Source organism: Penicillium canescens, assembly GCF_028828765.1.
Source record: "Penicillium canescens strain IBT 15451 chromosome Unknown utg000001l_segment0_segment0, whole genome shotgun sequence".
Classification (NCBI taxonomy): domain Eukaryota; kingdom Fungi; phylum Ascomycota; class Eurotiomycetes; order Eurotiales; family Aspergillaceae; genus Penicillium; species Penicillium canescens.
Genome location: NW_026703963.1, coordinates 2,659,996 through 2,674,477, shown reverse-complemented (window position 1 = coordinate 2,674,477; position 14,482 = coordinate 2,659,996). Strand labels below are relative to the sequence as shown.

The 14,482-nt window shown below is 46.1% G+C and overlaps 4 protein-coding genes across 4 annotated transcripts; 1 reads left to right on the top strand and 3 right to left on the bottom strand.

Annotated features, from left to right (window-relative positions):
- Positions 1-1,734: 1,734 nt before the first annotated feature.
- N7446_001014 (uncharacterized protein) lies at positions 1,735-2,556 on the bottom strand (the record flags this gene model as incomplete). The annotated part of the gene is made up of 1 exon (XM_058509781.1): positions 1,735-2,556. One exon carries the CDS (start codon positions 2,554-2,556, stop codon positions 1,735-1,737), a length of 822 nt encoding a protein of 273 aa, XP_058378760.1.
- Positions 2,557-7,302: 4,746 nt separating this feature from the next.
- On the bottom strand, positions 7,303-8,160 carry N7446_001013 (NAD(P)-dependent oxidoreductase; the record flags this gene model as incomplete). The annotated part of the gene is made up of 1 exon (XM_058509780.1): positions 7,303-8,160. The coding sequence occupies one exon, from the start codon at positions 8,158-8,160 to the stop codon at positions 7,303-7,305; it is 858 nt and encodes a 285-aa protein (XP_058378759.1).
- A 1,311-nt stretch (positions 8,161-9,471) lies between these two features.
- Positions 9,472-10,658, top strand: N7446_001012 (HNH endonuclease signature motif containing protein; the record flags this gene model as incomplete). The annotated part of the gene is made up of 2 exons (XM_058509779.1): positions 9,472-9,492; positions 9,543-10,658. The coding sequence occupies 2 exons, from the start codon at positions 9,472-9,474 to the stop codon at positions 10,656-10,658; spliced, it is 1,137 nt and encodes a 378-aa protein (XP_058378758.1).
- A 371-nt stretch (positions 10,659-11,029) lies between these two features.
- Positions 11,030-12,269, bottom strand: N7446_001011 (uncharacterized protein; the record flags this gene model as incomplete). The annotated part of the gene is made up of 4 exons (XM_058509778.1): positions 11,030-11,607; positions 11,674-11,901; positions 11,976-12,081; positions 12,162-12,269. 4 exons carry the CDS (start codon positions 12,267-12,269, stop codon positions 11,030-11,032), a joined length of 1,020 nt encoding a protein of 339 aa, XP_058378757.1.
- Between the last annotated feature and the right edge of the window lie 2,213 nt (positions 12,270-14,482).

Sequence of the window (14,482 nt, the reverse complement as noted above, 5' to 3'; positions counted from 1 at the left end):
AACCACTCCGGGCTGCCTATGAGCCCATTAACATCCTCGAATTCACTCATTTTTATCGCCATTAGCATTTCTTCGAGCTTAAATTCGCGTGGCGGCTTTCCCAAGTCCTTAAGACCCTTGTGCCGGCACCGGAGACAGCGAATTTCCTCAAGTTCCCTCGGTGAGAGTGTGAAGGGTAAAGGCAACGGAGGTTGCTTTGATACACAAGGCTCGCACGTACAACAATACGTGTAGTATTTCCCATATCGACACCTCGCTCGACATATAGCGCAGAGGACCTCCTCCCGCCCATCCACCTTAAGGAATTGGCCTAGTTGATACATCCTATTGCGGCAGCCGCAATCGAGGCAAAATCGTCGGTGGCTCTCGATATGGCCTTTCCCCCGCCTAGCTCGTAATTGCTTATCGGTAAATACATTCCTAGCTCGAAGTTTCATGCACATATTGCAGGAAAAGAGCTGGTTATATCTATAATCATTAGTAACTAGACGATTGGTTGATCGGCATAGCAGGACTTTGTTTTCCTAGGAAGCACTTACTTTGGCCACAGCTCCATAGCAAGTAGAAACGATAGTTTCTGTTACGCTGTCGTAGGTAGGTCTACAGGACTGTACGAAATGTTAAAAAAGGCATGTAGCTGTGCAAAAATTTCTCTTGGGTAGCTTACTTTATGAACCCGCGTTGAGAAATGGTGACGTTGATGGCTCTTAGAGGAGGGGCTTTGAAGTTGAACTGTCCAGCATATTAACGATTCGAGGGAATGCTACCATCCTGGTAACTATCTATAAAAAGCAATACAGTCCCCGCGTCATATACCCGAAACTCCACTAGTTCGTTTAGATTTCCATCTATGTTTTTATTATGGCAAAAGCTAGATCTCTGTTAAAATGCTTGAGCTTATCCCAGATATATTGGCAATTACGTGGTTTAAAAGCATGTTTTCTACATTTTCGCAAGCACGAAGATGCGGGATTATACACGATTTTGCTGGTCATCATACAACTTAGCTAGTTCGTTCAGTCTTAGTGGGAACATTTCCGATCCGAAAGCACACAGACCAATTACTCTATTGATTGCGGAATGGCGAGGACAATGGCGAAGACAAGAAAGCTCTCGCAGGAAAGCCGTTAAGCTGAACTTTGCGGCTAAGTGCTCGCCGCTACGATTGTGACCTCCGTTTGATCCTCAACCTTCTTTCATAGCCATCATAATGCTAATAATTCACCCCTCTAATGTTATCCTTCGAAGAACATTCCCACAAGGGCTTTACTGTAAAATAGTTATGCTGTAGCCCAAAAAACACTAGTGATCGTGATTTCCGAAGTAGTGGCAAATAGCGTGCTAGTAGATGGAGTGGCAGTGCGAAAAGATGTACAGTAAACTTCCGTTTTCAGCATACCCTCGTTCAACGTCGTCCGAGTGAACGGCTTTGTCCGGTATATTGAGTGAAATACGTAGCCGCTTAACAAGGCTTTTACCGGGGCGCGTTTGATCCGGTTCAACATGCTCGATGAAATCTCGAATTTGAAGAATTGTTGTGGGAGGTCGATTTGATGTTATAATAGAAATTTCGTACTTCACTGATTCACTAAAGCTTGAGGCTCGGTATCCTTACGGTAGAAGTTTGTTGAATAACGTGTTTTGAAGAGATAGAGCTGGAAATAGAGCTGGAACTGCGGGACATAGTTGATACTGTAGCATAGTGCCGTTGACGGATTTAGGCTGCACACCTATTTACTCTTTATGTTCACCATCTCCATCATTTCCATCTCCTTCACTCTCGTCGCTCTCGTCGCTTTCTTCGCTCTCTTGGTCCAAAACCTTGAGCGGCTCGCCTAACATTTTCCCGTAGACCATCACTGCAGCCACTCCGTCCGTGCTCTGATCCCAGTCTCCTTCGACATAGAACCGCAATTGCAGCCCTTCCCTCACAAACCAAACACAATAACGGTCCTCATGATCAAAGTCGGCCGGATGAGAAGGTTCCTTATCCTCTTCGCCAGGCTGAAGCGTTTCAACACGTAAAGAAACCCCCGGGGCCAAGTAAGCCGGAGCAAGCAGAGTATCTGAGTCCCAGACTTTCGCCGCGGCGGGAACCTTCTCACCATCGCCATTTTCATGGGGTGTCGGAAATTCAACGGCGAAGAGCTCTATGTTGGGCGGTTCGAATCTTCTAGCGTGGTACATCGCTGACATCCAATTGCCAACATCATAAAAGACATGGTTCCACATATAATAGATTTGGTCGCGCCATGGTGTATGCAAAGTCTTTGTGTCCGGGTTCCGTGGAAGTTGTTCACGCTCCTCTAAGGTGAGTGGATCGACTTCTTCCTTCCAGACCTTGAAGTCGCCGACGGGTGGGTTATTGCATTCTGAGGTTGATCTCTGGACGACCCATCCGAGAACGAGAAGTTTTGCAATGGTAGCTTGGGAGGAATGGTTTTCCCCAAATCCGATTTTGCGAACTCCTGGGTATGGTAATTGAGTGAAAGCATGCGGGCCGCCGGGGCCGAGGTAGATCATTGAATGCATGCTGAGGGGCATTATTGTAGCCATGCTTGGAAGTTGAAGTTGGTTAATTGAAACAGGGTAGACAAGTGATTAAACCTCTTTTTAAGGAAAGATACAGAGAATCCTAGAGAACTTGACAGATTGGCAAATTTTCTTTTTTAGCCCCAAGGCGATGAAAACTTGACTCAGATTGTGATGATCCGACCGCGCGCTAAAGCGGCTCTTACCCTAAACCAGGGCGACACCCCGAGCTGGGAATCCTAAGGCTATTATCGGCGTAAGGTCTGAGATTATTCTAGTTATGGTTCGAAGCTCAATGAATTGCGATTCCTTAATTGCCCAAGTTTCAAGCTATGTGAAAAATACTCAAATTTCTTAACATTACACGGAGCGAAAAAAAAAAAAAAAAAAAGAAAGGAACATACAACACTAAGAATTCGCTAGTGGTCACCCACATATTTTAAGGTAATACTTCACCTCCGTTTTTCGCCTCGACGCACAGTTCGCCCCACCTAAGCAGCTACTTTTTCCACGACAGCGTAGCCATCTATGCGGGTGGCGTTTACGAGGGAGCTTTTGCTTGGTATGCTAGTTGGTGTTTGTTTGGGTGGGTTTTTTGTATTGTTGTTTATGCCTGAGACGAAGGGAAGACGCTTGAGGAGTTAAATCAGGTTTCCTCTGTGCCGACGAGATTTCATGTTTGGTATGGATTGGGGCAGGGTAGGTATTTCTTTATGCGGTATTTGTTGAGGAGGGGTATTAGGCTGGAGATTCTTTATGAGGAGAAGGACTCTGGGGTTGGATTGGATATTGGATTTAATGCTTGATGGATTGTTATGGTAATGGCTGGTATGATTTGAATATTGACGTAAGTATGTATATAAGCTTGGGTGCCCCGTACAGGCCTTTTCATTGTTTGTCTTTTGCTGGAAGTGTCCAGTTTTTGCGAAGTAGATGAAACTAATATCACTAAGTATGCCTTCAGCCCTCTACCAATCTCCTTGGATACATCTTCTGCACACTTCAGGTTAACGGTGAGCTATAGACTGCTTCATTTGTGTACCTCATGCAAATCCATATCTCGCTGGTACCGGAGAAGCACCATGTGGTGGCCAATGATCATCTCCGCATTTCTGGCTTGTATGAGTTGTACGCCATCAGCAATTTGCTCAAGTTAACTATCTGTTCGCCTCGCTAAGTGGAGGTTCTTTTCTTTTCTTCTCCTTCTTCTTCTTCCGTCTTGTTCGCTCTATTTTCCCAATCCTCGGCGTCTTTTCTCGGCCATTAGTGTCCTGGAACTTTGGCTAATTCAGCGCTTTCACATTCCAGGGATAAAGAGTGAAGGTAGTATATCGGTAGTGTAGCGTCAGTCTGGAATCTTCGTCCTCAGGCTGCAGACCGGGTAATTGGAGCCATATCTGTGGAACGGTGTTAGCAAGAGTTAAATGGTATCACCTCGTTATTTCTTAAGTCCATTTCTCAATGCAGTCCCCTTCTTGCTCGTGCGTCTGGGGAAACCTTACCACTTGGTGCAGGTTGAAACTGGACAGCTCTCGTCCACAATCGGAAAGTATCGTCGTATTCTCAGATGAGTAATGCAAACTGTTTATTTATGCAAACTGTTCCAGAGGAGCTTCAGCTTTTCCTTTGCTTTGATTGCAAAACAATTCCCATCAGTCAATCCCGCCCCAAATTTAATTGGGGATTTGGATGTATCGTTCCCGACTCTTCTGGGTTCAAATTCCCATCGTGGATTGTAGCCCTCGAATAGAACTGTTCTCTTTGATTGCAAAGAGAAAACCTAGTCCCTGCTCTCGCCAACATCTTGTTTGAAATCATCATTCACTTGTCAGAGTCCAAGGTAGCCGATGGAACCATGCTGCCTCGGCCTTTTTCTCATCTCTGATCATTTTCTTCTGGAATTGCGCATTAACAAGGGACAACATGGTGAGATATTCCACCACATTCCTGTATTTTTCATTCCCTTTGGTTCCTAGCATAAAATGAAGGTAAAAAGTCCACCGTAGACGTATGAAAGATCAATCTCAGAGTCTTCTTGTTCCTGGTTACACCATTGTCATGTGAGGTGCCTTTGATGTTGTGTCGTGGAAAGCTGCGAAAAATTTCAAGTCCCTTGGACAGAACCCTCACGCTTGGAAACTTGGAATGCTGGTACCCAGTTCCGAGGATCAAGTGCAAACAGTTCAGACCTGGTGTATTCTTTCGGTGATAACTTCCTCGTCAGAATCATTAGTCAATCTCGTATGGTTAATGTGCCTGTATGTGAGAAATGTCCGAACGTACAGACGACCATTGACTGATTGATATCTGATAATCGAACTGCGACACGATTAAGTGACGTTTGTTGTTGATCAATCTCGTGTCTTGTAAGACTAGAAAGGAAGTTGAAGGTGTGAAAACGTGAAAGCATGAAAGTGTGAAGGGGTAAAGAGGAGAAGAGGAGAGAACGAAAAGACATAAATATAGAGGTCCGAAGTTGGAGAAACTTTCAAGACGTTCCTATGAGAAGCGCAATATATAATCGTGAACTGGTGTCTCTATCATGTGAGTCGGCGAGTCTTCATCAAAAATAGTCCATTCATCGAAGACACTAAGCTAGAGAGAAGAAGAGAAAGAGAACTGGAAAGGCTCTGGGAAGCTAGTCTATCTACCTCCTCTGTCCAATCATGCCGGACCCCTGGTATCGCCGCCTTCTTCAGCTATCTAGCAAACTTCCCTAATGGTCCAAGTCATGCGTCACATATCATACGTTTGTACAACCTGCAAGTCATTCTACATTAGTTAGATAACATCAATTTCTCATTCAATAGTGTGGGTCAGGGGTAGGCTAACCCTAATGGGTATGGCGTCATGCAAAATAAAGTTCGAGAAATAATTGAAGAGAGTAAAGACGTGAAACTGATTTCGAGCGCGTCTGTAGATATAGTGTACGTACACGGATATATATAGTTGTTGTAGCCTGCATATCGTTCGCGAGGGGTCGGGGTAAATGAAATCATCATCATCATCATCGTCTGTAGATATAGGGTGCCAGAAAGAGTGTTGTAGAGCACGTCATCGGTGATAACAGCAAATCTTACTGTACGTGTGAACTAACAACTTGTGTTGCGATACTATACTACTGCGCCATGATCCCTACTCTCTATGCCGAAAATAGTATTGCAAATATTTCCACACAAACTATTATAAAGAGGTTGTCTACTTGTTACCACGGCTTTCTTATTATTTACACATTTACTATTATATAGTAAACTTCTTACGTTAGTTCTTATCTACTAAAGCTATTTCTTTCGTCGGATAATATTTCAACCCGTGCAAATTTTACAATAGGATTATTCAATGTGATCATGCGTACGTTAATAGAACCTTTGGTTGTTATGCATATCGCTAAAACCAGTCCTAGCTTAGAAAGGAGGCGCGGAAAAAAAATACCGTACGCCGAAGGCACCACAAAAGAAAAAGGGACCGTCTCTTTCTGCTACGGCTGATCCGTCCGGACCACGAGTATTCGGAGCTCTAGCCTCACCTAGACATCAATTCTCTCCACGTACATATTCATACATGTTCGGACTTTCTAACCGTAAGGATGGTCCGTCTAGACTATCAGCATTCGGAACTCTAGTACTAGAAGCTCTAGTGAAAAGGTAGTGGACTGATGTTCGGGGTTAGCTTCTAGATATATATAACTTATGTCAAGCACCCTAGGTGCCTTAGGTTTCAGGACTTATTTGTTAGACATATTTGCTGGCCCTAGTTAGCTATAAGCTATAAAGCTTAGCCCCCTAGAATTAATTATCATCCTTCTTCTTTATTCCCTTTCGGTCTACTAGGATATCTTGTCTAAAGTCCTAAAAAGAACAAAGTTAAGCCTCGTTCAGGTTCTAATTAGACTTCCGCATAACCCAATTTGGTCGAGCTCACGACCTAGAATCCAACCACTAGAGCCCTAGACAACCTAGAAAGCACCCAGTTTGACCCAATTTTAGCATAAATCGTAGCATACAAGGAACTGCTGGAAGCACTCGGACGGGTGCTGGTCCCGACTTACGTTAAACTGTATACACGTCATCTGGAATTTATGGCCATCTAATAATAGTGCGTGCGTGGAGGTTACGAGCTTATTCTATGCTGAGCTTTTTCGGACGGAGTTCTAGAGTTCACTAATAGAGTTATAGTGATAGCACTTTAGAAGGCGGTTTTCAGCGTTACGAGGAGGGTTGAATATCGAAATCGGCCGTTATATTAGGCACAGTTTGTCTATTACGGAGCTTAAGCATTTATTGCTAATGTCATTGTGTGTGCTATCTGATATGTACTGTATAGTCGTGCCCGACATCGCCTTCTATGTCAGAAACATAGAGATGCTCTTTCAAACCCTAATCACATGATCCTATAAATCCAGATATGGTTACTCCCGTACTTTAGATCATGTTTCTTTTTTAAACGGTAAAATTCAAGTAGACGAGATCTGTAATGTTATGTATTATTACCGATCCAAGAATAACCATGCCTGCCATATCGTCGTCCCAACTCAAACGTCCCAACCCAGGCAAAGAATCAACACTTAAACCGTTGTAAAATGGCGCGAACCCTAGGTTTCTGGCAGCGTAACATGATTGTATATACGATAATCAGGAAGAAAAGACTGAATACACCACAAATGGCCAAACTGGCAACTTGTAGCGAGCGTTCTATCACTAACATACGCAAGAACATGCGGTTGTTCGGTTCCAATTCTCCGCCACGGTCAAGAAACCTTACAGGATCAAGTCATGATGGCTTCGCGAAATGAATCAAAGCAGAAATATCATCACCGCTATGACCAGCCGCCACTGCCTTCTCCATAAATTGCTTCATAGGACGAATGAAATCAGCTGAGACTTCCTGGGCCGCACTGGTGTCAATAATGTTCTGGATAGCAACCAATTGCATAGCGATATTTGATCCTTCACTGGCATAGTTTCCCTCGTCAATCTGCTTCGCCATCTGTTTAGTGTACTCGGTCATTGCTCCCAGCCAGGGAACCAAGAGGTCCATGAACTTAACGGCGGGTGTGCTGGACCTCACGAGCGCAGTTGCATGCAGGAAGCCCGAGAAGAGACCATACATGCCGCTAAGTAGAGCCAGATCATGCAGGGATGCAGCGCCCGCATCCTCACTGACAAAGACACACTTAGCTAGCACTAACATATCAGGCTCGTTGGCCTTGAATGCTTGTTGTGACCCGCTGTACAGAACCAGAGCATGAGGTGAACCAATCATGGAAGGAGTAGCCATGATTCCGCCGTGGACGTATCGAGCACCGTGACCAATGATCAGGTCTGACATCTTGCGAGCTTGGTCAGGTGTTCCATTTGTTAGGTTGACGATTGTCTTGCCTTGTAGTTGGTCAAGAGCGCCGGCGAGGGTTGTTTGGACAGCGGCGTTGTCGAGGAGGCAGATAATGATCAGGTCACTTGCATTGATACCGTCCACCGCTGTTTGGGCAAGATTTGCGCCCTTGTCGAGCAAAGGGCTTGCTTTTTCTGGGGATCGATTCCATACAGCGACTTTGTATTTATTTTCGAGGAACCGAGCGGCCAGGGCTGTTCCCATGGCCCCAAGACCAAGTATGCTAACAGATGACATTCTAATAAGACTTTCAGAGGGAAGGCTGACTTGGCTGCTGAATGCGCTCAGGGAAACCCGACTTAATTTATATGTGAGGTCCGTTCAATGTATTTCCATGTTGGTACCTGTATGCTTGGCAGCCAAGGCTTGCTTTGAAATCACTGCGGATATATCTCGTATTTTACAAATCAGCAGGAGAATGCCAAGTGCATTGACTCATTTCTTGGTATTCCCAATATAAGGCAATTCAGCTACAGAAATTAGAAGTACAGGCAACGTAATCCACGGCCGAGCGAGTCACACGGTCGAGCCGGTCACCCTAGGCTTCTAGTTATTGATGAAAGACCTAAGGTCGTGAAAAGCCTGAGGAAGAAATAAATTAAACTATAGACTATTGTATCGCCTTACCAGTATCGTGAAAAGGGGCTGGTATTAGTACGGGTAGGTATAAACCGTGTTATTTTCCTGTATCATATGATTAGGGTTTGAAAGAGCATTTCCATCTTTCCGACTTGGAAGGCGAAGTCAGGCGCTGCTGTATATATTCTACGGCATTGGTTACAGAAAAAGAACAACGGATCATACCTTCTATGCCACTGATGAAGTTCCAACTTGAGAGGCGCCAAGAGTTCGAGTCTACGTTATCGTCTAAGACGAAGAAACCTCTTGAATGCTGTTCAATTGGATGCCTACGCAAATATTCACGTCTATCTGCCTTCGTTTAATTTTATAGCGCTCTGAAGTCTACAAGCCCATGCGTGCGATCAGCTGCCCTCGCATTGCGAGGGCCAAGGCTCGCTGTATACCTTCAAACATCCATCAGGCACCTGGCAGGTCGGGGTCTTGACACTACCACCCTTCTCTAGAACCTGGCAGCGGTAGCGACGGCCAGCGGCCTTATTCATAGGGTCGTCCTTGAAGACGGTGTAGAGCATGTCGGTGGAGTAGACTTGGGAGCTGTAAAAGTACAATTATTCTCTCGGCGAAAGAAAGGTGTGCGATCTGAAATACAAGTCCGCAAAAGAGCTGAGTTGCAGAATTGCGGAGGCGGTGGGCTTATCAGAGGCTGGGGGATGGGGCTAGACTGAAAGTAGAAGGCGGTAACTTCTGTACTTTCCTCGGATGTTCAATAATCCGATATTTCTATAGCCTGGCACCCCACCCCCGCCCCCACCTAACTTTCCTTCAACCAATCGCATCATCCATCATCAACCGCCTTCTCAACTGTCACAGCTAATTCGGCCGCTTTGCTTTGACTAGAACTGCCATACCCTCCAGACTGGCCCCAAGCTCGCCCCAAGCTCACCCTAACCCTGGGTCGTTGGCAGAATGCCATCATCCTCAAAAACGGTGAGTCCTTCTATGTCTTCTAGACTTTTCGATACTTATAATCAAACTAGAAGCTCGATCGAAAGCTGAATACCTACACACCACTTGAACCGACAGACAAAACCAAGAACTTCCTCCGTGACTTCTTTACAAGCCTTCCTCCTGACGGAAAACAAAATCTGGCGGGGGACGTTTTAGGGTGTGCAGACGATGAGAAGCTTCGACAACTAGTCCAAAGCATCCGAGATGGTCTATTGATCCCCATGAAAGCAAAGGGCGGCAAAGCACCTACCGAAATCACTCCGTCTTCGCGTTCTGGTGTTGAAGATTCAATCAAGAATCTTAAGAGCCAAAACATCGAGCCAATCAGCAGAAGCTGTCAGTCCCAACTCCGGCACCGCTGCTTAGAAAGAGATGGAAACAAATGTCTTGCAACAGGGCAGTACAGTCACAATCACGCCCATCCACAGAACGCAATCACGACCCATCTTGAAGCGGCCCACATCATTCCATTTGCACTTGGATCCTTTCAGGCCAATGACGGCGAGGCAGTGGATAGAAATGCAAAGATTTGGGTCAACCTAAGGCGCTACTTTCCAGTTCTCCGCAATATGTCCTTTACCTCAGAACGGATCAACTCGGAAAAGAACGTCCTAATGCTAGACTCCCAACTCCACACGGAATTCGGTCAATTCAGACTCATTTTCGAAGCCACCGGAGTTGCTCACCAGTATCGGATCAAGACCTTTCCAGATACTGCCACAGGGCCGATACGAAATTTACCTAAAAATCGGCATGTCAAGTTCAAAGTTCACAAAGGAAGTTGGGAACTTCCAGATCCCAAACTTCTCGGAATCCACGCTTGTATTGGAAACTTCCTAGATATGAGCGGCCAGGCGGAGATAATCGATAAGGTCCTAAAAGATTTTGAAGACTGTGGTGGGCTTGCCCCAAGTGGAAGCACCGATATCGAAGACCTTCTTGTAGTGAGCGGCCTCTCACTACTGCCCTCGAATACCAACGAAACACCCGATTCCCAGAAGTCTCTAGAGAAGCAACGTCCTCTAGAAAAGCAAAATATAGTGAGCGGCCTCTCACTATTACCCTCAAATGTCGACAAAACATCCGACCCAAAAGAAGCAATGTCCTACAGAGAAGCAAGGACGACTACGGGCGAAATCCCTTAACACTGAGAACAAACCATGGGGATACTAATTGCATAATCGGGGAAGCAATTATCGCGGTCGCAGTTACAGGTTAGGTTTTTCAACTGTCCTCCTTTCTGTAACAGTCACATGGCCTTAAGAATATTCATGATTAGCTTTAGCTTTCTGTATCTCTCTTTTGGAATCAAATATCACTATACTCTTATGTTAAATTCGTTCAACTTTTTAGTCACAGACCACTTTCTTTATTATGTGCTCCTAATAGCGTCTCCCGCCGTTTCCACTTAGTTTGAACTATCGATAAACTTAATCTCCGCGTTAACGTTTTAACTTAGGGCCGCTCAATAAGCAGCTTAGGGTTGCTCGGTGGGCAGCTCAGAGCGGCCGGGTGACTAACTCTTGATAGGCAGGGAAGAACAACGACCGAACCCAGGGACAGAGATAATCATCTCATTGATGAGTTCAGATGTGTCCGTTTCCATGCCCAGTAATCTTTCAAAGTAATGAGCCCATCCTTTCGTATACTCGCCTGCGGCGCACTCAATTGCCACATCAGGTCCGCGGCCGTTGCACATTTTCTTCAGGGTTGAGGCAACAGTCTCGCCCTTTAGGAGGTTCGTATACTCAATCATCTCAAGTCTAGGTAGAATCTTCTTGACAAGTTCTAGTCGCCATTTTCCGTCGCCGCCGTCAATAAGGATGACCCTGTGAGCATTATTGAAGAAGCTGAATTCCGCTGCCATTTGTCCAACTGGGCCAGCTCCCCAGATTGCTACAGTGTCACCCTCCTCAACCCCAGTGTCAACAACGGCGTTCCAAGATGTTCCCAGCACATCAGAAAGGTAAAGACCTTTTTCGTCGGGGACGTCGTCAGGCAGCTGAAGAAGGTTTACGTCCCCGTATGGGACGCGAACGTATTCCGCTTGCCCGCCTGCAAAACCACCCGTGAAGTGGGAGTATCCAAACATGCCTAAGACGGGCCTTAGTATAACAGCCACACTAACATCAACATAGGTGTTTAGAGCAGGAAACATACCGGCTGTGCGACGCCCATATAGTTTAGAGGCTTCGTTGTTCGAATTCGTTCGCTCACACATTGAGATCAACTTCTTTTTGCGATAATAACACTCCCCACAGGCAATTTGGAAGGACGCCACAACGCGGTCACCTACTTTAACCCTCTTGACTGCCGGCCCCACGCTTGCGATAAGACCGCAAAACTCGTGGCCGAGAATGTCACCTTTCTGGAGATCTGGGATGGCCTCTACAAATCGGTAACAGACATCGCATTAGCAGATCCACTAACACTTCATTAACTGTTAAAAAGTCGCGACATACCGTGGAATAGGTGCAAGTCACTCCCACAAATGGTGCTGCCCGTCACCTTCAGTATGACATCGCCTTCATCAATGATCTTCGGGCGAGCCGTCTCCACTATAAAAAACTGTATAAACAGGAACGTCGAATTATTTTGAGATGGTCAAAGTGAAGTGAAGGCCCTGATATGCAGAACGACTGATCAACTTTAACCGTATTCTTCCCTTGCCAGGTCAAGGCTTTCATCGTATGGCTTAGGTCGCCGTGTCCCAGAACCTCATAGTTGCTGACGTCTGTGGTGATCGAGGCAGACATAGTTTATTTCCACCGAGAGTTTCTGGTCGTGTTGATTTCCGAAAGTAGTGGTTTATCTGCGTTTTGTTAATTGATTTTCGACACGACGCCTTCATGCAGGAAGCGCATAGAGAAAGGGTATTTATCTCAGCCGGATTAGTGAGGCGTCTTCAGGATTCCTGACATCATTCTTATGTCTCCTGTACACATCACCATGATCATATCTCGGCCAAACCTGTGAGCGAACGGGTGAGTTGAGATTGTGAATCTCATCTTGGCGTCATACACACCGTTGACCATTTAGATGTAAGTGGGATGCTTCGCCTTTATGTGATTCTAGACTACTGCCATATTTTAGACTCATCGGTGGGACTTGGCCTCTGAAGGGCCCATGGGACTAAAACAGCTCCTGTCATTCTAGTGGGATCACTTCTGATTGATTGTCAATACCCTTAGTACTAAAGGGTGTCGATTTTCAAAGGTGAAGGGCGTCGAGGCGTCAAAATATCCATGTTACAGAATGAGGTGGAAGTTTGATTCCCTTCTGTATGACCGAATACAACATTCAACGACAGAAATTGCTCGGAAAAATTCCAAGTATCTTGGCAATTGGGGTTCGAGAAAGAACGAATGGGTGTAGGTGGTGACACCAGTTTCGAGACATACTGTAACAGCAACTACCTAGTCACTTACCTGACCTTCCGCTGTGGCGCACTTTGACCCGAAGAGGTGACCGCTCGGTGGCCATGTGCCGACCTCGGCATGGTCAAGCCGAAGGTGCATGATTGGTTGCCAACTCGTGTGCTATTGGCTCAGATGACAGACCTCACTCCGATGGATATCTCCAGAAAAGTGGCTTGGTAAGGTTCGTTTTGAATGTCGGTGGAACTTGGTCGATTGCTCACCAGTGGCAATTAACGCTGCCTCCCTACGTTGGCACAGACCATATGGGTACTTGACCCGCTCGCCGGTTATTTGTCGCGGAGAACGGTATAACTTGTCGACACTTCAGGACATTATGTCAGTTTCATACATGCTGAAATTTCCTTCTCATTGTGTCCATAGCCGCATACCACTGCAGTTATCCGCCAGACAACGTTCGAGGGTGAGATTGCACGTCGAATTAACTCATCGAGGTGATGGGCCTAGCCCCTGAAATCCGCCGGGAGACTTCAACTGGCTGATGACGATGACATGGCTCCTCCGACCTGGAGTTTTCGGTGGTCCGCACCGATGGTTCCTGTGATTACAGGCATGGTTCTGAACAAATAGTATTGTGGATTGAGGCATAACATAGTGTACCGTGTCTCCAGTCATCTGCATATAAAGGAGGAGATGCTCCAGACACCCATAAATTGTCAGCCAATCCATTTATAGTCGCCTTCGCCGAGCAGCTCACAGAGCCCAACCGGGCCGTAAGTCATCAACGCCCAAGATGCTCTTTCACAATTTCTTCGTTACAACATGGATGTCGCTATCAAAATCAATACTGGTGAAGTGAACAGGGGCGAGACAAATTTGTCCGCCTTCCACAGGTGCCGAGGCAAGATAATATCCTGCCAAGGTCGGAACGACTAGACCGTTACTTCGATGCTATCGATGCAGTATTTCACTGGCGTACAACAGTCTGGAAACTTTACCCTGGAATAGATGCACTCATTCTACAGACTGTTCCTTATCCCGGACCTTCATTATTGTTACGGTGGCCGGGGGCTTGGAGTATCGGACAGTACTCGAATCTGGACTCGAGCAAACTTGACCCGAAGAACAACGTGATTCTAGCTTTGGTCGATTGGGTCGAGAACGGAACTGCACCTGCCAATTTCGTCGGCACAAAGTATCAAGACAATGTGATCGGCGGCCCCATTCAAGCTCAGAGAAGTAAGCTGACTTGTCCCCACTCATGAGGATACGCTGACAATGAACTAGCGCATTGCCCATACCCCAGTGTGAGCAAGTGGTACGGTCAGGGTAATATGACCCTCTCCGCTAGCTGGAAATGCCAGCCTGTTGGAAAATGACTCGTAGGAGGACATGGTATCTGAGTTTGGATGGGCCTTAACTATTCGAGTGCCCACATAGAATCGTCACCCAGCAATCTGGCTGCGTGTAGCAGATCTTGCAGTCTGAGATACGCCATTTTCTTTGCTGGCAAAGTTCTATTTGCTTCTTTTGGTGCGTCTCCCTCGCCTGGCGAAGTTCATCTCGAAGCATTCCTCTTGTAGCAGTTGTAA